Source organism: Thermomyces lanuginosus, assembly GCF_041956635.1.
Source record: "Thermomyces lanuginosus strain ATCC 200065 unplaced genomic scaffold VTN49scaffold_22, whole genome shotgun sequence".
In the NCBI taxonomy this organism is placed as follows: Eukaryota; Fungi; Ascomycota; class Eurotiomycetes; order Eurotiales; family Trichocomaceae; genus Thermomyces; species Thermomyces lanuginosus.
In genome coordinates, this window is record NW_027192356.1 from 639,729 (window position 1) to 664,316 (window position 24,588).

General features: G+C 51.9%; 10 protein-coding genes across 10 annotated transcripts; 6 read left to right on the forward strand and 4 right to left on the reverse strand.

Moving 5' to 3' along the window:
* Positions 1-444: 444 nt before the first annotated feature.
* On the forward strand, positions 445-3,786 carry VTN49DRAFT_1157 (uncharacterized protein; the record flags this gene model as incomplete). Its single annotated transcript, XM_069408741.1, has 7 exons — positions 445-447; positions 505-570; positions 625-768; positions 824-926; positions 987-1,003; positions 1,060-2,627; positions 2,679-3,786. The coding sequence occupies 7 exons, from the start codon at positions 445-447 to the stop codon at positions 3,784-3,786; spliced, it is 3,009 nt and encodes a 1,002-aa protein (XP_069270197.1).
* Positions 3,787-4,782: 996 nt separating this feature from the next.
* Positions 4,783-5,971, forward strand: VTN49DRAFT_1158 (uncharacterized protein; the record flags this gene model as incomplete). The annotated part of the gene is made up of 2 exons (XM_069408742.1): positions 4,783-4,977; positions 5,036-5,971. The coding sequence occupies 2 exons, from the start codon at positions 4,783-4,785 to the stop codon at positions 5,969-5,971; spliced, it is 1,131 nt and encodes a 376-aa protein (XP_069270198.1).
* Positions 5,972-6,224: 253 nt separating this feature from the next.
* VTN49DRAFT_1159 (uncharacterized protein) lies at positions 6,225-7,235 on the forward strand (the record flags this gene model as incomplete). The annotated part of the gene is made up of 1 exon (XM_069408743.1): positions 6,225-7,235. One exon carries the CDS (start codon positions 6,225-6,227, stop codon positions 7,233-7,235), a length of 1,011 nt encoding a protein of 336 aa, XP_069270199.1.
* Positions 7,236-7,325: 90 nt separating this feature from the next.
* VTN49DRAFT_1160 (uncharacterized protein) lies at positions 7,326-8,971 on the reverse strand (the record flags this gene model as incomplete). The annotated part of the gene is made up of 2 exons (XM_069408745.1): positions 7,326-8,838; positions 8,898-8,971. The coding sequence occupies 2 exons, from the start codon at positions 8,969-8,971 to the stop codon at positions 7,326-7,328; spliced, it is 1,587 nt and encodes a 528-aa protein (XP_069270200.1).
* Positions 8,972-9,202: 231 nt separating this feature from the next.
* Positions 9,203-10,177, forward strand: VTN49DRAFT_1161 (uncharacterized protein; the record flags this gene model as incomplete). The annotated part of the gene is made up of 1 exon (XM_069408746.1): positions 9,203-10,177. One exon carries the CDS (start codon positions 9,203-9,205, stop codon positions 10,175-10,177), a length of 975 nt encoding a protein of 324 aa, XP_069270201.1.
* Positions 10,178-10,363: 186 nt separating this feature from the next.
* Positions 10,364-10,814, reverse strand: VTN49DRAFT_1162 (uncharacterized protein; the record flags this gene model as incomplete). Its single annotated transcript, XM_069408747.1, has 3 exons — positions 10,364-10,567; positions 10,627-10,738; positions 10,798-10,814. The coding sequence occupies 3 exons, from the start codon at positions 10,812-10,814 to the stop codon at positions 10,364-10,366; spliced, it is 333 nt and encodes a 110-aa protein (XP_069270202.1).
* A 1,779-nt stretch (positions 10,815-12,593) lies between these two features.
* On the forward strand, positions 12,594-15,107 carry VTN49DRAFT_1163 (uncharacterized protein; the record flags this gene model as incomplete). Its single annotated transcript, XM_069408748.1, has 5 exons — positions 12,594-12,822; positions 12,873-12,905; positions 13,011-13,074; positions 13,138-13,809; positions 13,856-15,107. The coding sequence occupies 5 exons, from the start codon at positions 12,594-12,596 to the stop codon at positions 15,105-15,107; spliced, it is 2,250 nt and encodes a 749-aa protein (XP_069270203.1).
* Positions 15,108-18,314: 3,207 nt separating this feature from the next.
* VTN49DRAFT_1164 (uncharacterized protein) lies at positions 18,315-19,877 on the forward strand (the record flags this gene model as incomplete). The annotated part of the gene is made up of 2 exons (XM_069408749.1): positions 18,315-18,372; positions 18,433-19,877. 2 exons carry the CDS (start codon positions 18,315-18,317, stop codon positions 19,875-19,877), a joined length of 1,503 nt encoding a protein of 500 aa, XP_069270204.1.
* Positions 19,878-20,038: 161 nt separating this feature from the next.
* On the reverse strand, positions 20,039-21,773 carry VTN49DRAFT_1165 (uncharacterized protein; the record flags this gene model as incomplete). Its single annotated transcript, XM_069408750.1, has 3 exons — positions 20,039-20,307; positions 20,372-21,564; positions 21,625-21,773. The coding sequence occupies 3 exons, from the start codon at positions 21,771-21,773 to the stop codon at positions 20,039-20,041; spliced, it is 1,611 nt and encodes a 536-aa protein (XP_069270205.1).
* A 1,102-nt stretch (positions 21,774-22,875) lies between these two features.
* Positions 22,876-24,552, reverse strand: VTN49DRAFT_1166 (uncharacterized protein; the record flags this gene model as incomplete). Its single annotated transcript, XM_069408751.1, has 9 exons — positions 22,876-23,024; positions 23,079-23,261; positions 23,311-23,445; positions 23,498-23,522; positions 23,574-23,822; positions 23,880-24,058; positions 24,110-24,339; positions 24,394-24,449; positions 24,496-24,552. 9 exons carry the CDS (start codon positions 24,550-24,552, stop codon positions 22,876-22,878), a joined length of 1,263 nt encoding a protein of 420 aa, XP_069270206.1.
* Between the last annotated feature and the right edge of the window lie 36 nt (positions 24,553-24,588).

Genomic DNA, 24,588 nt, shown 5'->3' on the forward strand with positions numbered 1-24,588 from the left:
CCTGAAGGTTGCAAGTCGCATACACACGCGTGTCGATCGAGTGCTCCCTGGCTCCTACCGCGCGGATCGTTGGTGGTTCAATGACTTGGTCGCGAAACTTGCGCAAAACTCGAGAGCTGTGAATTTGATTACGATTGCGTGTCTCCGCCAAAGCTAGTTTTGGTCTTATACTCCGTTCCTCCGCGCCGTGACCGCCCACTTTCGCCCGAAGGCTCCCTCGACGCGTCTCGAACTCGGTTCGTTTGAATGCTTGCTTCCGGATTGTTAAATAGGGTGGGTGTCACTGCGAGACTTCGAAATTCTTTTCTCGTGGCATCCTGGGTCGTTGCCGCGGAGGTCAAACCTATACACGGAGTCACGGGCAGCGTGATTAACTTGAGCTGTGGAAAGGTGTCGTGTGGGTGTACACTGCGGCGTCCATGGTGGAACAAGGGATAGAGGATCATGGTAAGCATCAGGCACCCCAGGTGTCCCTTGGACATCCCCGGATTGACCTGGCGCGAGGTGCTGTATAAACGCAAACCGGTCCAGTTCCTCCCTCGACCGCCAATTGAAGATGATAGTTCGGAGGCATGTTCATGTTCTACTCACCTCTGTGGAACGACGCGCTTATGATTGGTGCAGGTCTGGGTCATTCCGGAGACCAACGAGGTGTTCACGAGCTACGAGGCATATTTGAATCGCAGAGACTTTTACAAACAGCGTCGATTCATCTGTGAGATTACAGGTCATTCCGGCCTCACCTTTTTCGAGGCCTTACAGAGTGAAGTAGGGAATATCGTGGCCGAGCTTTTTTGTGAGTCACTTGTTGACCTTGTGCAAGATGCAAGAATCTCGCGAGATAGACAGTGCATTTCCGGATGCACTGAAGGAACCGATTTTGCGTAGAGTGCAGTTTTCGACAGTGTCTCGAATTGATCATCTTGGTGCGCCCGTCCGTCCGGTCTATTGATTGTGATCCTCGCTAACCTTTGTGTTTCTGGCAGTCGATGAGATATATGAAGTGCGTTGAGCTATCGACGAAACATCAATGATGGACGTTGTTTTAACCCGTAGCAGGACTTTAAGCAGGACTTTTATCCTGGCGAACGCGTTACGACTGTCTTGGATGACAGCACGCGCCTACATGGCATCATCCGGGACAAGATGAACTTTCCCCGCCAATTCCATCCGGATGGAAGCGTTCGATCAGAAGCCTTTGCAAGGTACTTGGTCCGATTGATTGACCGCCCCAACGAAGAGGCGCTGCTGGACCAGGACCATATCACTCGGGACCGTAGGACATTCTCGAAGCAGATGCTTCGAGCTTTTATCAAGAACAATGTCACTAGGGAATCCTGGAATGGAGCCCCGTGGATTGTGAAGCCAAGCGTGGCTGAAGAGTACAAGATTGACACCGAAGTGCCTAAACATCTACAGTACGGAGCTCGCGTCGCCGAGAAGAAGGCGATGAAAAAGGCCGACTCCGAGGGCCATTTTGGATTCTTCTCGTCGCAAAAGCTGCCGGAGCTGAAGCCCGCCTCTGGAAAGTCGCAAAAGACGGAATTGACGCCGCAGGAGCTCGCCAGGAACAAAGCTGAGCAGTTTCTGGAGTACCAGCGGTCTCTGAACGGCAATCCCTCTTTCAATGTATCAAAACAGTCCTCTCAGTCTCGCTCATCCAAGGACAGTGATGGCAATCACAAGGCCCCGCAACTTACAGAGCTTGTGGTCAAGGCCGAGCCGTCGGTTCCCCAGATCAAGTATCCTATTGAAGACTTGGAGGTCACCTATGAGCCCGATCGGAAACCGCGTCCGCCGCTGAAGCTCGAATTGGAGGACAAGTCGACCTATGTTAATGATCCGGAGATGCTGCAGCACGAGATCCGGCCGGAATCTGTCGGCCTTTTCCTCGAGACGTGGAACACTCTCAGTGTGTTCTGTGAGGTGTTTCAGCTGGACTCGTTTACTCTCGATGACTTTGTCCAAGCGGTCAGATTTTCCTCGGATGAAGTTGACTGCGAACTGCTGGTCGAGGTGCACTGCGCCATTCTGAAGAAGTTAGTCAACGCCGAGGATGATGACAATGGGGCGATTCAAGTCTCTTTACCCGACCTGCCCACGGACGACTCGGACGACGAGTCGGAAGAAAAGGAACCAACGCCGGAGCCTGAGCCGGTCTTCACGCGAATGACCACGCGAAGCAGCCTCGCCAAAGCCAAGGCCGCCAGCCTCCAGGCACAGCAGGCCGCCGCCAACGCGGCCGAGTCCAAGACCCATCGCGCGGCAGAGCTATTCCAGAACTACGATTGGATCGATCGCCTACGCAAACGGGATTTCCGCAATGGTGGCTGGGAGACGATCCTGGCCGGCCTGTTGCACCAGCTGTCGATGCGTCCTAGAATGGAGAAGGTCTGTGGGGAAATTTTAAGTCAGTTGGTCCCCGTAGAGGATGAGCAGCCAAGTCAGGAAACCGTCCGCGCGCGATACGCGAAGCTCGATGTCAATCTTCGGATCAAGGCTCTGCAGATCATTTGCATGCTCAGTTTGGAGACGAAAGCGATCAAGAATTACATGGAAGAGTGTAGCAATCAGATGACGGAGTATCGCAAGGAAAAGATCGAATGCCAGCGTGCACGGAAAGCCGCGTAAGTGTATTGTGCGCTCGCAGTTGTCGTTCAGTCGCTGATCTTAAATAGGTTCGAGGAATTGCGGAAACTGCAGGTGGAAAAGAAAGCCCTCCAACCGCCGGAGCAAAAGGAGGACAAGCCTGCAGCGAAGGACACGAAGGAAAAATCGGCAACACCCTCGGCTGATGGTGTGGCGGAATCCTTCGGGCCTGCCAATTCCGAGATGGAGGTGGAGGACGGAAATACCGATCCAACGGAGACGGATGAAGAGAGCCCTCGTGGCCCTTCACTCCGTGGAGGCATTGACCGTATCCTGGAGCGGAAACGACGACAAGAAGCCGATCGACAACGCCGAGAGGAACTGGCCAAGCAACCCAAAGGGACCAAGCAGTACCAGCGGATCCTCAAAAAGATCGAAGACAAGCGGGCGGAGATCGCGCAGCTGGAGGAAGATATTGCAACACTGGATAACGACCTGCGCGAAGCCGATTGTGCACGGACAAGGTGTCTGGGCAAGGACCGGTTCTGCAACCGCTACTGGTGGTTTGAGCGGAACGGCATGCCGTACCAGGGTCTTCCGGACAGCTCTACGGCGGGAGCCGGGTACGCAAACGGCCGACTATGGGTTCAGGGGCCGGACGACATGGAGCGGGACGGCTTATTGGAGCTACCCGATGACCTCAAGAAGCTGTACATCAAGCAGCATAAGATCAGCCCAGCCGACCGCAGAAAGGCGGAAGAGGGAGCCACCAGTCTCTTGAATGCGAATCACTGGGGTTACTACGACGACCCGGAATCGCTGGACGCGTTGATCGAGTGGCTGGACCAGCGCGGCGAGCGGGAGAGCAAGCTCAAGAAGGAGCTGCAGCTGCAGCGCGACAACATCGCCAAGTACATGAAGAAACGGGCGGAATACCTGGCGGAAGCGGCCGAGCGCGCCGAATCAGAGGAGCCGCCAGCCAAGCGCATGACAACGCGCACCAAGACGTACGTCGTCGACGGCGAAAGGCATCGTTGTCTGCGATGGAGGAACTCTACGGCGCTGCGGAAGAACAACCACCTGCACGTCGACCCTCCGCGACCGACGAAGCGTGCCCGTCGGACACACGATGAGTCCAAGGACTCGCGGCCAAGCGGCCGGCAGACTAAGGGCGCGACGCGACAGAACGCCCGGTAGGTACCGTTTCCACCTTTCTCCTCCGATATCGCATCGCGTTGATGCGATTCTTTTCATTACAGTAATAAATTTTTTGGGATGTATGTGCATAGAGGCCTGTTTCGAAACACGGGCCAAAGGAGTTTTGTTGCATACGGTAACTAGAGGTTGGAGTGCTATTGGTGTTGGAGGCATGTCTATTTAACCATCCAGGTAAATGGATCTAGTGAATATCTTTCATATCCCGAATCAAAATAATAGTCCGATTATTACGGCTGAACTTTCAGCGAGAATCAAGTTCAAAATGAGGCTCTGAAGCGAGGGCTGGCAATGAATGTGACGATTAAGCACGTGATCAATTTCCTCAAAAAATAGCGTCGTTCACGTGAACAGTTATCCAAGGTTTCACCAAATTCGGATTAGCGGCCCGATTAAACTGGATCACGTGGACAAGATGAAACAGCTAGCCAATGAGAACCAAGATACGCCACCCAATCGGCTTCGGCTGCGGTTCGGGCGGTGGGCGAATCACGGGCTTCGCCGCTTCGGATCGCCGAGACTTTCCGCTCCTCCAAGTTTACATCACCGAGGCCTTTGGAGAGATTGAACAGGCCGGCAGTGGAAGATTCTTCTTGACTTTTCCGTACATAACCGTTATCTTTGGAGTTTATTTCTCTTTAATACCCTCCTTGGTTGTTCTCGAATCGGTTCCGGCGTCCTTTCTCCGCAGTCCCGCACCGTTCTTGGATCATCTCCAACTTTCCCCATAGCCGAACCACCCTTTAACCTCCGGTACGATTGCCGATATCCTACTTTGTACGGAACTGTCACACGTGGGCGTTCGGTTCTCTGTCAACGACGGCGAGAGTCTTCTTTGACAATGCGCTGTTGTTCTCGATAATCCGAGTTTTCGTTCTACAGTCTTCAATAGTTGTGATTAGTGCCGAGTTCCATTACGGGACGGAGGAGCGGAGAAGAATATCGGGGTCTCCGCACAGAAGCTAAAGGGTCATGATCATGGAGGAGGCGAGGCACAGCGGCGCTCTGCCGTCGTCATCTTCGTCGGCGACGGAAAGGGCGCATCGCCCTCCGGTGGCGCAAGCGCAAACGCAGAATATTGCTGTGTCAGAGGACGTGAAGGATAGAATCAGCAAGCAGAGTTTCGAGTATGTGGTTCGAAGCGGTTTCGCAGGTGGCATTGCAGGGTGTGCGGTATGATCTATCTTTTTGAAGAGGACGAGGGGATGTGCTGACGAATGTTGCGGGGTAGGCAAAAACTATCGTTGCGCCACTAGATCGCGTCAAGATCCTTTTCCAAGCATCGAACCCCGAGTTCGCAAAGTATTCCGGGAGTTGGTCTGGGTTCGCCCTAGCCCTACAGGATATCAAGCGGCGCGAAGGCACCCGAGGCTTGTTCAAGGGTCACTCTGCGACACTGCTGCGAATATTCCCCTATGCGGCCATTAAATTCCTCGCCTACGAGCAAATCCGGGTTGTTATTATTCCATCTCGAGACAAGGAGACTCCATTGCGACGACTCATCTCGGGGAGCCTGGCGGGAGTCACATCCGTCTTCTGCACCTACCCGCTAGAGGTGATCCGGGTGCGGCTAGCGTTCGAGACGAAGCATGGGATGCGCTCCTCGTTTTCCAAGATCTGCCGGCAGATCTACCACGAGGGAACATCATCGTCCTCTGGCAGCGCATCCCGGTCATTGGGGACAGGACTCGCCAACTTCTACCGCGGTTTCCAACCCACCGTCGTCGGCATGATCCCTTACGCAGGCATGTCATTCCTGACGCACGACACCATTGGCGACTTTCTACGACACCCACGACTAGCCCCCTACACAACAATCCCCAACTCAGACGTCGCCGGCCCGCGTGGCGCCAGCAGCAACCGTCCCCGCCCCCGTCGCCGCCACCAGCTCACCGCTGCCGCCGAGCTATTCTCCGGCGCCGTTGCGGGCGTCATCTCGCAGACGTCGGCGTACCCGTTCGAAGTCATCCGCAGGCGGATGCAGGTGGGCGGCGTAGTGGGAGACGGCCGACGGCTACGCATGACCGAGACCGCGCGCAAGATCTGGCTCGAACGAGGGTTCCGCGGCTTCTTTGTCGGGTTGACGATTGGGTATATCAAGATTGTGCCTATGGTGGCGACGGGGTTCTTTGTGTACGAGCGCATGAAATGGTATTTGGGTATATAGAGAGCTTTGCTTTTGTGATATCCATGAATCTATTTACATTCATGATCAGTTTGTATATATACTATATTTCCTCGGTATCATATTCACAACTTGCTAGAGTGGTCTAAGGTGGCGATCAATATCCGTTCTTATCAGCGCGACATTGATGACCTTATCATCACATGACCAAAACATCCTGATTCGTCGATCAGTTTCATTCAGCAAAAAGTTGTCGAGAGACCATCCAGACAAGCCCGCATCAACCATAGGCACAATGACGACGCGAAAGCGATTGGATCCATTCGATGTTGAACAATCCGGCAGTGATGCCGAAAGCGACGATGGGTACGACTCAGAGGCCGCGGAGGAAAGCAAGGGCCGCGCGGTGAAACGGAGAAAGACCGAAGAAGAGAGCGACGAAGAAGAGGCGTTCGACAGTGAAGGAGGGGAAGAAACCGGGGATAACGACGATGATCAAAGTCATGATGAAGGAGCTGAAGGGGAGGGCTTCTCGGACCACGATGACGGACAAAACGGCACACAGTCACAAGACGACTCTGACGATGAATCAACGACGAAAAAGACGACAGTAATCAGACCTCTGGATAAAGTCAAAGCCAAACCCTCCAAAAAGAACAAAACCGGCGTTATCTACCTCTCCTCCTTACCTCCCTATTTGAAACCCTTCGCGCTGAAAAAGATGCTTGAGCAGCGAGGCTTCGGTCCCATTACGCGAGTCTTTCTCACCCCCGCCGTGACGCCCAGCGGAGCCGGAAAACGGAGCAGCAACCGCCGCAAGATGTACACGGATGGATGGGTGGAATTCGCATCGAAAAAAACGGCAAAGATTTGCGCCGAGACGCTCAATGCAAACATTGTTGGCGGGAAGAAGAGCGGGTGGTACCATGATGACGTGTGGAATATGAAGTACTTGAAAGGGTTCAAATGGTCGGATCTAATGGAACAAGTACAACGTGAGCGGTCTGAAAGGGAGGCGAAACGCAGGATTGAGGATGCGATGGCGAGGAAGCAGGATAAGGTGTTCTTGCAGGGTGTGGAGAAAGGAAAGATCATTGAGGGGATTAAGAAGAAAAAGGAGGAGAAGGAGAGGAGGAAGAGGGGAGAGTCGATGGATGAAGGGGGTGGTGGTGGTGACAGCGGTGGTGAAGAGATGATCGAGAAGCCGAGGAGAGTGTTCAAGCAGAATCAGGTTCGGAGTCATGGGCAGAGGGATTTGGATGATTTGGGGGAGGATACGAAGAGGGTGCTGGGCAAGATCTTTTGATGGACTTTATTCATTGCATGATACCATGTTTAAATCTGTCGTTCTATATAATGCTCATAAATCTTTCCATCCATTCAGACGTACTGATTATTAGTTCTTATCTTCCACGTTCAACTCATCAAACTCATCCAGCAGCTCGTCCATATCAATCTTAGGCACGTCATCGTCACTCTCATCATCCTCATCCATCGCATCCCCACCATGCTCCTCGATGCCTTCCATTTTGTCCACGCGGCCCTTGGGACCGCTACGAGCCTTGTACAGAGCCATCGAGCTCCGCATCTCCTTGTCCTCCTCGATATCCCGCAAGAACAGCTCATAATCCGTCTCCATGCGGTCCGGATCCTGCTGACGCACTGACTCATCCTCCTCCATCGTCATCCGCTTGAGTTTCCAGTTGCGGTTCTTCGATTTCTTCTTGCGCGGGTAGTGCTTGCGCACGAGGATGACGTCCGGGATCGTCGACCCGTACCGGCTGCTGGCCTCGATGGCCTCGAAGTTGGCGTCGTTGAAGTTGGAGCCCGTCAGGTGGTATCCAAGCGCCGAGTCACCGACGTGGAGCACCCCGCCGAGGTGTGTTCTGGTGAAGTAGGTGGTGTCGTTGACGCCGAGATCCGAAGCCCGTGCGACCGTCACCTCCGCCAGGTGGAAGCGGCCATTCGACTGGCCGACAGGCTCGATGTCCATGACGATGAACTCCACCAGTTGCTGCACGTCAGCCAGGTTCTTGAAGGGCGCTTGCCAGTACACGGGCGATGTGACATCAGCGGTTTGCAAAGTATTGGGATCGATCAGGCTGATCGACGTGCCAATTCGGTAGCACAGAGTCAGCGGCGAGATGTTACCCAGCTGCCGCGCGAGTTTCATCGGCATAGCAACCAGGTCGTCCTTGCAGATTGGAATCAATTCCACAGAGTATGTGAACTTATACGAGTTCTCTGACGTGTGCACATCCATGGAAATGAGCTCCTTTGCCTTCTTGACCTTGACTGGTGCAACTGAGCTCAAAAAGTCCACCATCTTCTCGGCGTGGTTCCGTTGCGAGAATAGAAAGTCCAACCCATCCTTCGTTTCCTTGATATTAATGGTATCTTGATGCGCCCGGTGCTTCAGAATCACCTGCTCGAGCCAGAGGAACGTCCTCTTGTGCGGCACCTTTTGGCGCACCTGGACCGAGGCTCGCCAAGTGTTGGGTGTGTATGCCTTGGCGCAGTCCGGACATTGTTGTGTAGCAATTATGTATTCCACTTCGAAGGACTGCTGTAGAATCGTCCCTTGGAACGCTTCTTGCTGAACCGTGATCTTAACTTTGATCCGTCGCGAGTGCGGTTCGGTCCAGAGAAAGTTGGCGTCGATTATCCGAACCCTATTCAGCCCTCTTAACCGCTTAAGGCAAATCGCAAGCAGTTCTCGCGATTCCGGCGCCGCCGTTACCCAAGTACTTGGAGGCTGAAGCCATCTTTCGCAGTCTTTGCATGTGTGTAACGTCGCTTCTCGTTGGATTCCTTGCGAGATATCGATCGTTAACTTGATGCAGTCCTGGCATAGTGCCCCGGCGGCACTTGTTCCATCGATAGGGGCACCGCAATTGCAGCAAAGTATCCTGTAAAAAGAGCAAAAGATCAGCATCAAAGTCTATTCAACCTGTGCGGCTCCTCTTACGTTGCTTGGGGCTGTTGTTGCCCTTGAAACTCCGAGATCGGAACCGGAGCATCTAGGTCCAGGTCCATGGACATTTTGAATGCTCCTTCTATCACTTCAAGAGAAAATTACGAGGAGAAATAAAGAATGAAATCGCTGATTTATTGAATACGATGGATTTTTCGCTCCCCTCATCTATGATTTTTAATCCACGATAAGATTGGCCTATCAGTGCTTATCAGTCTTGGCATGTTTGTACTATTTGATAAAGGAAATATCTTCGCGCTCGTCCATCCATGGCATGTGAGAACCCTAGAAATGCCATCATGGCTGCCACAGCTCTTCTCCGCCGAGGCACGTGTTTTGCCTGCCGCTGCGACGCGGCGCAGTTTCTGGCGCTATCTGGAATCTCATGTTCTCGGTCTGTTCGACTACCGCAACGGCAATTCTCAATCCAATCGAGCCGTCTAAATAGTGGCAATTCTTCAACACCTACGCCTCAAGACGAAGCGCAAGAGAAACATGGCGGCTCTTCGTCCGCTTCAGGATCGATTCCATGGTATCTGCAAGTTCAGCAACCGACGCTCGGCACGCAATCTGTCCAACAGCGTCAGGAGTTACCACCAATCCCAGAAAATAGCCCAGCGATGCTAAAGGACCTGTTACAATTTCTATCAATTGACGCGGGTTTGGACGATCTGACGCTGCTGGACCTAAGGGGTCGCGATCCTCCCCCGGCTCTCGGGACCAATGTCATCATGATTATTGGAACAGCCCGAAGTCTGAAACATCTGAACGTTTCGGCGGATCGGTGCTGTCGATGGCTTCGATCGACATACAAACTCCGACCTCATGCCGACGGGCTTCTAGGACGAAACGAACTCAAGATTAAACTCCGTCGAAAGGCTCGGCGCGCACAAGCGAAGAGCAAATTGGGACTCGAGGCGGATACAACGGATGACGGTATCACGACGGGCTGGATCTGCGTAAATGCTGGCGTCGTAGAGGATCCCCGGGGCCAGAGGCAGCAGCCCGCCAAGGACGAGTCTTTTGAAGGGTTCGGTGTTGTTGGTGGCGGCACAAGGATTGTGGTACAGATGTTCACTGAGGAAAGACGGGCGGAAATCAACCTGGAGGAGCTCTGGGGCGCCAAGAGGGGCAGTGCAAAGCCAGAAGAGGACACCAAAGAGTCGTCATCGCGGGAGACAGGTGCGAATGATTTGCCGGAGGACGTTTCTATCGGTCCAGCCTCTGAGTCGGCCAATGTACCCCAACCGCCACATAACGTCTCCCTGCATTAGAATTGTGACTTGTGAGCGTTGCCGCCTACGGTGGAACTTTTTGAGATTCTGCGATGGTCATCCATGCATTCGGATATAGCTTGCGCGTTTCGCACAAAACGATCGCAATTTCGCCACTTCAGGAGACGATGCATGCCACAACTGACAACCATCCGAGATTATGGAAGATCGTCAAAATTATCGTTTTCATTCATGTCTGAGCACAAAGGCCAGGAAGACAATGTGTGATCCGCATCCGTTGGTAGAGGCAACGGTGCTCGACTCGACGGAGACATCCTGGCAGGCTGTGAAGTGTCTACTCGGACGCAGGGTCCTCGAAATACATTCTCTCCACCCGTATACTGCGACTAAAATTCGCTCTTCGATCTCGCTCCTCTCAAAGTCGTGTAACTACGTCATGATGCTCAGCCATGGATGTCCAGCTCAGGTCCGCTTATCTAGTACCTGACCGAGACTTGCGGTGTCTGGGGTGACCAAGCAGATTCAGGAGCGATGCAGCCACCGCTGATCAGGGGAGCGTCCCCGTTGTAGAGAGGCTCCTTGATGATTGATGGCAAATCACTTGTATTGTACATTAGACCAACTCTAATGGCATGCTTCTGGGTTCATTTGATCATTACCGGATGTGATTGATCATCAGCTTTGATTATCGCATCTGGAGGACTCGTATATCCAAGAAAAGGCAACAGCTGAGATTCGCTGGTGGCCATCGAACTGCTCTGTACTCCGTACCGAAAGTATGTACTCCGTATATCACTTCCTAGCTAACCGAGAGGCATGCAATAGCTTTCATTCCGGTTGGCGGGGAATAGAAAGCAAACTGAAATCCATAAACCGTGCTCTGAAACAATAAAATTGTTGACAATTGGTAAGCGGTTAGGAAGGGCATGCGGCGTGTAATGGCCAATGAGGAGCAGCTTTACAGATTACAGCGTACAGAGTACATGGATTGGTACGTTGTAGCTCAGAGCCCCTCAGATCCCCAGTAAAGGCCCTCGACATGAGCGGGCTATGGTCAGCATCCAGAGTGAGGCTGCTGTCTTCTCCAAGTGATTGGCCCGTGTTCAGCTACAGTCTGGCGGCGCGGCCATCTTGGCCGGCTGTTACCCATTATCTTGTTTTTCGAGTCCTTGTTGCAACAGCATTAACTGTCTTGTATAGTTTCGAAGTATCTTTGTGAGCATCCTACGTGACTGTCGCGTTCTTGCAAATACTCATACTATTCTGATTATTCCGTTGTTTCGCATATGAGAGTGAATTTGCAAATTCTCTCATATAACTATGCTTTTTTTTTTTTTTATTTTTTTTTTTAAAAAAAAAAACGTTCTCTTTTAGATTCCAACGTTAGGCAACATTCTACGATTTCACGTGGTTTCTGCAGACAGCAATTGATTGCAATCCTGCCTGCCACTAACCTCGAGAGTGAGAATGCCGACAAGACGACAATCGTCGCAGTGTTTTTCGTAGATACAGCTGGTTTATCAAGTTCCTGGCGATGAGGATCACATTAGTTAGGTGATCTCGATCCTTGAAATGTCGTTAGGACCTACCATCGATATGAGTTGAAAGTCAATAGGACATTCTTCTTTCATGGCTTAGATTGGAGTGTTACCATGACATATCACACTGGTCCAGCACATAATGACTAGTCAGAGTGTTGTATTTTGTATGCAGCGGAGTCGGCCATCCGGACATTTCCTCCGGCAGAAGATACCGATATAGCCCTCAGTGGGTGAGAACTCTTTAAGTCTCCCACAGGATGCGCAATTCAGTTCCGTAAATTTTCCCACGGCTATTGGATTAGGTCCTTTCATGCACGTTTCTCCACCATCGCAATCAACTTCCGCTCGTAGGGAACACTTTGAGGATTTCTTCCGAAAGTAAGAAACAGGATTGACGTGGAACATTTACTATAGTAATCAGATAAGACGCAAATATAGTTGTGCTCTCCGTCTCACGCAGATGTATTTGTCAAGTCACAGTTTGTGTGAAGAATATGAGACCGATTGTCGATCCTCTGGCAACAAAATACAGCACTTGAGCAGTTCAACACTTCTTTGTAAGTCGAGTTGCTTCGAGAACCGCGCAAGTGAGAGGAAAGGTTCCCGAAACCGCTCGGTCCTCCGTTTGAGAAGCTAAATTGCTCTTGTCAAGGAAGACGATACAGGAAAGCATCGATACGTGTTACATTTACAGCCCAGTCGGTGAAAGCAGAACTTCATCAGACAATGGAACCCTCCTGGTTCCCGGAGTGCCCACCCCTCCATTCACTTCCATCCCAAAATCCAGCGATATACGGCTCACTACCAGCGAGAGTAGGTTCGGCTCTTTCCCGCCAATGTTCATCATCAGAGTCTCAGCGCTCCTGACTTTTAGGATGAGTGCAATCTAAACGTCCAAGAGCCGGAGTCAAGCAATGGGAGGCAAATGGCCATCCCAAGATTTTCTGAGGGATCGGCAGGTGCGACGCGATCTTATGGACGAAATAACCGACGCAATTGCCGACGACAACATGTTCGACGAGCCTGTGAATGGTGCCGACAGCGAAAGACGAGATGTAACGGGGAAAGATCTGGCTGCCAAACTTGCCGAGGAGCCGGCAGAGACTGCTATTATACAGAAGGAAAGAGAGAACAATCAAAGCGGTATATCATAGAGGGCGCTACAAATATAACGAAAACTAACCTAAGCACAGCGAGTTTGAAACGATGGCTGCTGAACTGCAAAGGTATAAGAAGGCAATTCACAATATCAGTCTGCGTCTCGGCGTCTCCGAAGAACAATTCATGGACTTAGCCATAACATTGGTAGGAGAGATGACGGCGAAACTTAGACGTATCGCTGATTGAAATGCAGGATGCAGATGGCGGTATCGGTAATCAGTCTGATACCGTGAGGTTTATAAGGGACCCCCTTGGAGATTGTGCAAACCGAAGATCCTTAGGCTCCTCATCGGTCAGATCAGTTGCTGGGGTTGACTGTGTCGAAGAAGACTTCAATCGAGATAAGACCGCTCGTGCAACAGGTTTCCTAGAGAGCAGTTCTGAGATATCCCAGCTCCAGAAATCTTACAAGGAAGACCATGAAAACAAAGAGCCGACTGCGGCTGGTCAATTGTCTCCTCCGCGCACGCCCGGCGGAGACGCGGACTTGACCATCGCGTCTCTGGACTACTACGTTAATAGTCCAGACATGCAGTTTCCGGATGTTCAACCCCATCAAGTTCCCTCGCCTGACGTTACCGGTAGACTATGGCAAGCGTATTTCGAGTTCGTTCACCCAATGTTTCCGATCATTGAGATGTCGTCATTCAATTCCGAATATCAGCACTTTATCACCACGTCTGCTGCCAGGCCCGAAAAGAATAAGAATCGGCTGGCAATTCTGAATCTGATCCTCGCTATCGCTGCAGTGAAATCTCATCCGGTCGACCACAATTGGCAGCTGTGCGAAGATGACCATTTAAATTTCTATGTGCAAGCGAGGAAGTTCAACGCAAAAATACCACGGAAGCGCCACCCAGATCTCGAGCAAATTCAAATCGATGGACTTACTGGCTTCTATCTCTTTGCAACGGGCCAGATCAACGGGTACGATACGAAGTTGGATGTCCTGTATCAGGGCCTAAATTTGTACTGACCGAATGCCATGTGACAGAGCCTGGACGTTTTGTGGCAGTGCTGTCCGCGATGCGATGGCGCTCAGACTTCATTTGCGGAATGCGGGAGGTTCGATTTCAGACTCCTCAAAAGAGATACGGTACCGTGTATGGTGGGCACTGTATAGGCTGGACCATGACCTGACCGTCATGACCGGCCAGCCGTCGCATATTGAGGATAGCGATTGCACGGTGCCGGTGTCAATACTGTTTGACGAGAGAGATTTTGGGAGGGAAGACGCATCTCAAATGTTGAGCGATACTTCTCGCACAAGTTTATGGCTGTACAATTGGAGTCCTTCCCTTCAAACCGGGCCAGGCGCGAGTTCAAACTGGCTGGAGAACATCCCCACCAGCAGGTATCTCTGCTTTTTCCATGCGGCGGCGCTGTCCTTGGTATCCAAGAAGGCTTTTCGGATGCTTTACAGACCCAGAGCCGTTGATGCAGACTGGCAAGATCTCGACCGCACCATCCAGCGCCTCTTGTCTGAAACGGACACCTGGCTTAGGAACACTCCTGAGGTCTTCGTGTTCAGCACTCACACGAAATCGGACGGCATCCTCTCCGCGGAGCACCTCGGCCTCGCGATGTTCTTCTACAGCACTCGAATCTTGATTACTCAACAGTGCCTCTGTCAGCTGGATCGTAACAGTCAGAGCGACATTTACGAGTTTTACAGAAAGACTGCCATGCAGTGCATAGAGGCCGCCATGCAGCTCCTCAATCTCCTGCCAGACAAAGTGGATCCCATTGTCCTCTACCGAATGTCTCCATCGTGGTGCGTTCTCCATTTTCTGATGCAGGCTACCATGGTCCTGCTGCGGGAGCTTTGGTTCCGGGCCGAGCATGTGCCCGAAAAACGACAAGAGGTCATGTGGATGGTCAAAAAGGCGATCCAGTGGCTCTACAAGCTGTCCAGATTCGACGCCTCTGCCCACCGAGCCTGGAGCCTGTGTGACAAACTCCTGCGCGGACTGGCGTCTCAGCTCGGCATTGACATTAGAGATCTCCCCAGCGATGCACCCTTTCTGGATCATCCTTCCGTTGATTCCGTGCGCTCGTTTAATATGCCTATTCTTGAACAGCAGATAGCGACGATTTCCTTCGAAGACCCAACAACAATGGTTCCGCTCTTGTACCGTATCTCGTTTGGCGAACTCTTCCATTTCGACTCCCCGGCAGGACAGCCAACAGGACCGCCCCTTCCACAGACAATAGACCCCGATAGCGATGTTTTCTTAACAGGCGCGTGGATACAGGAAGACCCATAATGATCTGATCTATCGTGTTTGAAATCAAAACAAACAAACAAGCAAAAAGAAAGAGTTGAGTTGATAGCGCTCATACTTTCGGTTAATATAATTGATCTTCTAAAGAAACCCAAATCTTCCAAGCGTCCGACCACAAGTTTCTCGGATCCTAACTAGTGCCTTAACTGCATGCCCGAGTTGGTCAAATGTGTGCACACACATAACCTATCTGGTGAAGAAAGAGATCTTCTGGACCAGTTACTCAAGTAGGGCAGTAATATCCAACCTTTGATGAAGCTACCGATTGGGCAATTGAAAAATGGGAGAGGACTGTGGCTAGCAACTGATCTACCTAGGTTTGCCAGGTGTAGAAGACGTCAGGATTAGAGGACTTTGTACGTATCCCATTGACTCTACGTACACATATGGTACAGATATATCATGCTAATGTTTTTGATGTTTGAAGTTGAGGAGTTTCTGTGCTCCTCGATGCATCAGGAGCATCCATTCAAATCAGATCAATCTCTTACTCCAGTGTCAATATCTAAGCGATATCTAAGCATCCCAGATCATTTTCTTAGCCGTAAGCAGAACCCACACTTCTCTTTCTATGGGAAGTGGTCTAACCATTTTCATCAACGTCAATGACGGCGATGATTCGAATGATGACGATAACGGCGGCAGTGCTGTGACTTTCCCCATTGCCTCTCGCTTCTTCTCGACCACTGCACGTTGACTACCATTAGATTCAACCAGCTATGCGTGGTGACCTGTTATTAATGGCGATGACGATGATGTCTGCCGCACGTATATGTTCATGATGCTCCAATCATGTATCTCAACGATCGCAGTCTTGGTGAACTCACAGTTAGACTAGGAGTTAGGATTCTGCTTGAACCTGAGAATGCCATCCGTGATGGCCAACGTCTTTTTTGTCGTCCCCGATACGCGATTTCCTCCATGCCGACAGGTTGCGGAGTCCAACCACGTCCCCCATCAACATCAAAAATTTGAACCAGTGAGTGTGGACCCAAGGATTGTCCTGCTGCGTGGGGAGAAGAACGTGATCATCCCCCCGAGGCGAAAGAAATCGCAGGCTCGTGAATTGCTGAATCCCAAACGACACTGTACGAGGCGCTGCGCCGATGAACCCGCAGCGTGGCCGTGCGGAGGATTTTCGCCTTTGCTTTCCTCCTCCAACAAGGCGCCGTGTGCGGAGTTTGGATATCCATCAAGTCTATCGTATTGAGAATAAACTGAGGCCTGGAGCACAATTCCTCTTTCTCAAGAGTTCGCGATCGAGGCATTGTCCATCAAAGGAAGACACAGAGCCGACTCTACCCGTACCTTCAGATCTGACCTATTTGGGAGATATGCCCCTTATCGACCAGTTGGCTCTCGGACTCCGGCTCCATCTGCCCAAGCCCGTGGAGCTTAGAAGGACCAGGGTATGCGTAAGAACACAGAAAATACCATTCTCATCCAGGCAGGTCATGGTAATTCCTTTTCGAGATAAGCTAAGGAAAAATAAGAAAAAAACATGCAACAGCTGGGATTCGCTGGTGGTCACCCACCCAACTACTAACCAGCCGGCGTGTGGCTTAAGTACGGCTGAGCGGACGGGAAGCCCTGTTTTCCACACCCTATGGTCGCATGTATTAGATTTTCCAAAGAACTTGATCCAAATGTCGCTCTTTTGATATTTACTTTGTCTCAGTACTCCATACATAGTCCAATCGATTCCCTTTCTACCTCCGATTCGACTGAGTTATGATCACACACCGTAACGGGAACACTGAACAGGCAGTAGACCCAGAGGGCCTTTTGGTGGTGTCAAAATTCACGTGACCTGCCGTACCCTAAGGACAGTGTTTAGCAGACTTCAGGCCGAGTAGCAACTGGCATTCACATTCAAATGGACAGGACAGAGTAATTAGACATTTTAAAGGAAACTTATCTGCATATCAGAAGGGTTGGCAGGCAATTGATCAGTTAAACTACGTAATTAACAAGCAATGGATGCGCAAACATACAGGCATCTAATTAAGTAATTTATGTACCAGGCACAGGAACTCGACCAACGAATGGAGGGGCTACACTCTTGATGTTGAGGAAGGGAAAAAAAAAAAAAGGATATAGATTCACTTTCACAATTAATCACAATTAAGTAAAGCTCAATTGCGTTACTGGCAAATGGCTTAGTTATATTCCATCTGAAGTCGAAGGCGAATTCCGTCACTTCATATGCCTGCAACAAGAGACAGTTGCTGGCTCTGAATCACTTTCCCGCGATTATGAGAAATGCCCGGAACCCTTTCAAAGAGTGCAGTGACTTGATTTACCTCCAACTCAATCCATTACCAACGACGCTGTAAAAATGATCCTTTTTGGCAGGGCCCCAGTACCGGAGCCGGCTTCAACTAAGAGCTTCACGCCACCTTGGCCGATCTTGCGAAGAAGAGACTGGAGCTGCCCGATGACCTAAAAAAGAAGATTTAATGCGAAGCTTATGTCGGAGCATAAAGTTTGACTCGAGTCAGCAATCGCACAATCCATGAACCGAAACTCGAGGACTCTTATCCATTCTCTTAAGTGCACCTCCTTTCGGATGTTATCACAGGTATATAGTACTGATCATCATTACCATTACCACATATGGCCATCGATTGCATTGTCGTTGCATATTCTTACATTCTTCTTGCATGCACATACACACCATTACACGCCAGCGCGTACGTGATAATACTTACTCCGGGGCCATGGACCAACTACGGCGCCATCTACACCGAAAGCACTGTCGAATCATTATTCCAATCATATTTTTGTCAAACAATGCCGAGCACCTGGTCACCGCGCACATCTAGTAATGCCGGAAATGAACGTACTTAGTTCATGATTGGTAGTATATCTTAGTTCCTTTCTCTTTGCGAGAGAATAGTGTTTCCTGGGAGCACGGACTCATCGCGCGCAGGAAATAGTATGTAGTGGAATTCACAGCAAGAGGGACCCAATAGTGCACACCCCTCTGGGAGCATGACCTAAGTCGTACACTATACTATTTTTGGTAGTAATTGGTAGTATATTTTTAAAGCTAAACGATATATGGAAAGGCTCAGACGGGATCTCCGCATGGCCCTTTGAGACCGAATCACCTCGGCTTATCATCTCCAATGCTCGATCTCCAACTTGCCCCGAGATGACGCTTGAGTCGTGGCCAGAGTTGCCATCATGGAGTACTTGTCGAGCGTCCAAAATGAACTTGACGACTTGAAGCCGTCGCTGTTTGGTACGTCGCGATTACCTGCAGTTCTGGGTCCTGGCCGAATTGACATATGACGTGCAACAGAGCTCCTCGCAGAGCAGCAGCTTTCTGCTCTTCTCCCTCCCTCGTTGCGGTACCTCCTGGCCGTCGCGACGCATCGGTATCCGCGCTATTTACTCCGGGCACTGAATAACTTCGATGAATTATACGCCCTTCTATCGCTGATTGTTGAGCGGTATTATCTGCGTACATTTGGCGGGTCATTTACGGAGAACTTTTACTCGCTCAAGCGCGAGCGGGTGCTGCGGACCAAGAATGGCGAAGTTCCCCGAGCTCAACTGGGCGCCGCGGCCCCAGTGCGAGAGACTCTGCGTTTGCGGAACCGTGATATCTGGGCCAATCTAGCCGTGCTGGTAGGGCTGCCTTACCTGAAGCGGAAGCTGGATGAGGGCTACGATATCCACGTCGCGCCACAGGCTTCGTTGCTTGCGGGCGGTGGCGGTGGCCCGAGATATAGGCCGCGCGACTCCGTTCTCCCGCCCAACGCGACGATCAAGCAGCGAATCATGTTCTACTATAAATGGTTCCTGAGGAACATCTACCCGTCCGTGAATGCCGCTTACTACTTCGCCATTTTGGCATTCAACCTGGCATATCTGTTCGACGGCACCAAATACTCGTCACCATTCCTCTGGCTGATCGGGACGCGGATACGGCGTCTCAGCCCAGAGGACCACCGCGCCATCGCGAAGGCCATGGAGGCCCGACCCACTGGTGATGTACGGCAGTCGCGGCCGGGTTCCGGCTTGCTCGGCCTGCTGAGTCCGGTGAACATATACCCGCAGCTCCTCTCGTCGCTACGATTTGTACTGCCTGTGTCAATCTTCGCCCTCAAGTTTCTCGAGTGGTGGCACGCGAGTGACTTTTCGCGTAAACTGGCACTCAAGGCAACCGAGTCACTGGATCTCCCAGCGCCGGTGGTAACAGGCATGACCGATCCATCGGTTCAAAAACAAAAGCAAGCAGAGCAACAGGATTCTCCCATCTCTTCCTCCTCCTCGTCCTCCTCATCCCGACTAAAGTCGGCGCTGAAGCGGCCCTCCTCTCGCCGTCAACCGCCCATCTCCTCCACATCTCTCCTTCCCATCTTCACCGTCCCTCCGCCACCACGTACATCCTCATCCGAGCCGGCCCCCTGTCCGATTTGCCTGCAACCGCTCAATAACCCCACCGCCTGCCAGACCGGCTACGTCTTTTGCTACAGCTGCGTCTTCCGCTGGATTAACGGGGAGCACGAGCGACAGATCGCGTTCATGAATGGCGAAGACGGCGGGGCAGAGTGGGAAGACGATGATCTGGACGGCGGCGATGCCGATTCCCCCGGATCGCCAGAGTCCGCTGGCCGCGAGAAAGAGGGAAGGAAGACCAGAAGCCGTGAAGGGAAATGGGAGAGTGGAAAGGGACGGTGTCCTGTGACAGGGCGACGAGTTTTGGGTGGGACCGATTGTTTACGACGGGTTTTGATATGATACATCTCAAATGCTATTACAGGAAATACCGTTAGACTCTCATGTATTATTCGTTTGTTAATGTTATTATTCTGAAGATATCCAGCAATAAAACTTGAATTAGAACGGCCTCATTAGAACGAGAAAGACCTTTCAGAATGCGAGCTTCCCTTGTTGAATACCTAAGTCTCATACGGTTTAGCGCCCTTCCCGAAGATCAAGGACGGCCGCTCCCTGGCAATCTTGAGGATCGTCTCGCCGAACAAGGAATTCGCCCAGGCGAACCAGGGCCGCGTGTAATCCTCGATGTTATTGACATCGATGGACTCATGGACGAGGCCCAGCAGGCTCGAGTTGCGAACAAGCTCCAGACAAGTCATGATTTCACGGTCATCGAAGCTGGTGATTGCCTGGACGAGGAGGGACATGGGCCATGCGTTTCGAAGACCAACTGCGTATTATCCTTGTCAGTGGAAGGCCTTAGGAGAGGGAGAGTAAGGGATGGATGAACGTACCGTGTGGTCCACCAATGCCATGGAAATCAGAGCCACTGAGGTAATACGGGTTCCCTGCGCGCTCGGTGATCATCTTCCGCGTATTTCTGTAGATTGGGTCATGGGCATCGATGAACCCGATGTACGGCAGCGACAGCAGCGAGGGGATGTTGGCGTCGTCCATGAAGAGGGCTGATCCGTAGCCGTCGACCTCGAAGGCAAAGACCCTGCCGTATCTGGGGTGGTGGACGACGCCGTGTTCGAAGACTGCCCGGCGCAAGGCATTGGCGCGGCGCTCAAGCTCGCTTGCGAGCTTCCTGTTGCCGGCTTTGGTCAGGAGCTTGGCCGTCTTGCCCAGCTGCACGGACATCATGGCGTTTGGCGGAATGAAGAAGCCGAAGATGCTGGCGTCATCACTGGGGCGGAATGCGCTGCGGATCAGACCCGTGCCTCCGTTGAGCGGGTTGCCGATGCCGTCGAGATTGAGGGTCTCGGTGCCACGGTCGGTGCGGCGCCGGAATGTGTACTCATTTTCTACGAACTGGCCTTGCCTGTTGAACGTCGGCCGCGCCTGCTCGTCCAGGACTCGGAGTAGCGTGTGCAGCGCCTTGTACCAACGGTCTGTAACAAACTCGGTGGACCCCGTTTCCTCGTGGAACCGGTTGCCCAGCGCGAGGAACGCGGCCAGAGAGTCGAGCTCGTACTTGCATTCGAAGACGAGGTTCGGGTCGTAGGGCGGAGTCACGACGTCATCCTGCCCATTCGACGACGGGTCCAACCCGCTCGGCGGTGGTGGCTGGAACGCGTTGCAGTACGGGAACTGGATCACGTACTCGGCCTGCGTGTTAATCGCCCCAAGAATCAGGCGGTAAAGCTTTTTATCCTTGCGGGCGAGAGACTGGTAAGGCGCGAGCTGGTTCGTCGAATCGCGCAGCCATTCCGCAGTGATGTCACCCGTCACCACGAAGGTCTGCGCGCCCTGCCATGCCCCCGAATCACCGCCCTTGTTGTTGCTTGTGCCATTGACGTGCCACGCAATGGTGGTATCGAGTGTGTTTGGCAGCGCATTGCGGAAGAGCTGCGCCAGATCCTTGTCCTCAATCCGCTCGCTGACCTCGTCAACCACCTTGTCCACGACGGATGAGACGAATTTGCGGCATTCGGGCACTGGCCGCTGGAAAGGGAGGTTCAGCGGACCTCCACTGTACGGAGGACTGTGTTCACGTCAGCAAGAAGGGATGTTACTGCCTCCAGCGAGAAAAGGGTTCACCTACTGAGGGACCTGTGAGTAGTCCAGATAATCGGGACAGGCCTGACTCAGCGCGTCCGGATTATCGTTCACGCCTTGGGCTGCAGCAGGCACCGCTGCAAACAGCAGTGCCCGTGCAATAATCGAGAACCACGGCGCAGTCATCGGACTCATGGTGAGTTGGAGTGAGAATCAGAGAACTGCTTGAGGAACAGAAGTAGAGAACATTCCACGACACATGTCCCTGTCATTTTGACCGGGCAGTCACGGCATCGAGGGCACGAGCCGACAGGTGGAGAGCAGAATACACTAACCTATGCAGCTGTCATTAGTGCAGAGCTGTTTCTCCTGACTTGGGTCTGATCAGCTATATTGAGTCTCTGACACGATGTTACTCTTGGTGCACTGCCGAGCTCAGGTACGAGTAACCTACCGTAACTTGCCTGTCAGTCGGCTATTGGCAGCCAATCAGTTCCATCATTTCCACAGCTGTTAAGTGGTGTATATCTAAATAATGTGTTGTATAGCTATATATATCGCGCACCAACGTTGTTCCGTGATATGAGGGTTGTAGCCTTGGAATTCAGGCACAAATTGATGTAACCATCCCCGCATCTCCGCATTTTTCCCCGTAGCCTAATTCAGCTAGCAGTCAAGGTACCCATCGGAGAATCATCCGGATAATCCGGCGCAACTTTGCCTCTCATTTGAGGGTACAGACGTTGGCGGAGGGAGGGTAAGTGGCCGACGACGACCGCCATCAAAGCCTGTGGAATGTGGTGGGATGAAAAGAATGGGGCTGGGCTTTGTTCGGCGGCTGCTACCAACGAAGAAACGGGTTCAATTGCTGAAGAGGCGATTCGGTCAACGACAGGAGCAATCACAAATTGAAGCGAAGGATACCTTCAGTGTGCAAACTGAGAAGTACTTCGACCGTCTCGAGGGGTTAACTGCGTACAGAGAACGGAGTACTGGGACGCAAAAAGCCTCTTTCTTACTCATACACTCAGTTACTCGTTACAACAGTAGCATTTCTGCCCACGAGCAATTCAATAAGTTCATTCTCGGCTTGTGATGATTCACTGCCAAGGGCAACCGCCCGGCTACCCTAGGCATAGCCAAGCATGGCGAGTCAAGAGTCTTGATGTCACTCAGCCCGCGGGCTTTATCGACCAATGCGCAGGGACATGCCGATAGTCGCTCTCATCTCATCACGATGGAGCTTGGCTTCAACCGTAACCAACGAGGTCAACTCGGACCGCCTATTACAAGAGTTCTATGTCTTCTTAGAGAAGAATGACATAATGTTCCCTTGACCACCCTTCTTCCCCTTGGGTGCACTTCCACCGATGGAAGGCTTCTTCTTTGGTGGAGGCGCGGGTTCCTCTTCCGAGAAGGATTCCCAAACGGGTTCTTCGATGGTGACTAACTTGGTCAGCATTTGCGTTGGATAAGCCAAATACTGCCGTGGGTGGTTACCTAGATAGCCCTCCGCATCTTTCATAGTCTTCTTCTTCATAACCTTGCGCTTTCCTCGCCGACGGCCATTCTCGACGACGACGTGCTCTTTTGGCTCAGAAGATTCGGGCTTGCTTGCGGGCTCCGGATCTTTACTCGGAGCCTCACTGGGCACGTCCGTAGGTGCATCGGGCATGTCCTCATCTGGTGGAGTCAGAAACAAAGACGACCAAATTAGACATTTCAGGCATACCATCGTCCTCCATCATTTTTCGAAGTTTCTCTTCTCTCTCCTGTCGAGTTTCCCTGGGTTCGCTGGTCTTAGGTTTGCCAGTATCAGGGAACAATTCCTCCCCCTCATCGTCGGGGTCATCGTCATCAAACATTGCTGCTTCTAGTCAGAATGATAGTCACAACGAATCAAGGAGACTAAAGCGTACGTTCTTCCGGCGCACTAGCCTTGGCCTAATATCGACGATTAGCATGTAAACAAGCATAATCTGCAGGTATACATACAGACTCAGATTCCGACGGCGCCGCCGAGTCTTCAGGCTTCGCTTTGGCTTTGGCTTTTGCGAAGGACGAGAATATATCTCCTTTTCGTTTCTGAGCGGGTCGTTTTATCGACGACTCGCTCTCGCTTTCAGTCTTGGGCTGCGATTCTTCCTTTTTGAGCAACGGCTTCGCTGCGCTTGCGGGGTTCGAAGCCGCAGCGGGCGCATCAGCTGGAGGTGGCGGCGGAGGAGGTCGCGCACCTTTTCGCCGCTACATTAGTTAGACATCAGCTGCAATCTTTTGCCAATTGTATTGCACAAAACATACTCTGGCATTCTTATTCTGGATCATTCCCCATACTTTCCCCATCTCCAGCGGATCCTCATGACCGTACGATGCTGTGATTTCCCTTCCCGCGTCTAGGAGAACATTCAGGTCTTGCAGTTTCGTTGATTGCAAGCTGTAGATATGGATGACGGAGATAGACTCAAATGTAGCTTTGGCTTCTGCAGCAAATGATCAGATTGCGTCCGTGCTTCCGTTCATGGATGCCATACCTTCTAGGTCTTCCTCCCTAGCGAGCACATATGAGACAGTCTGCACCGGGCGTTCAGCGTCATCGGGCTGAGGCAGCGAACTCATATACGGGCTGCTCTGCATGACGGTGTCGTCTCCATCCGTTTGCGCCGGCTGCTGCGGCGGTCGTCGAATGCCGCTGATGAGGTAGGTAGCATTTACGCTGTTCGGCTTCTTTGCGTTCTCCGTGCGATGAAAATCATACAACATCCTATCTGCGACTCAGCATGGCAGACCATGGTTCGATCCGCGCCAACCGACGTACTGTTTGGCGAGATGGCTATGAACCTGGAGGGCTCGACAGAGCAGGCGATACGTCACCTAGAGCGCGTCAGAAAGGCTCTGTCTTTCTGGTAGGATTTCGTACCGTTTTGCCCTCGTTGAGGACATTTTCCGCCAAATATCTCCTAAAGTCTGGGCCCATGATGCCGATGGTCATGCAAATTGTTTTTAAAGTTCG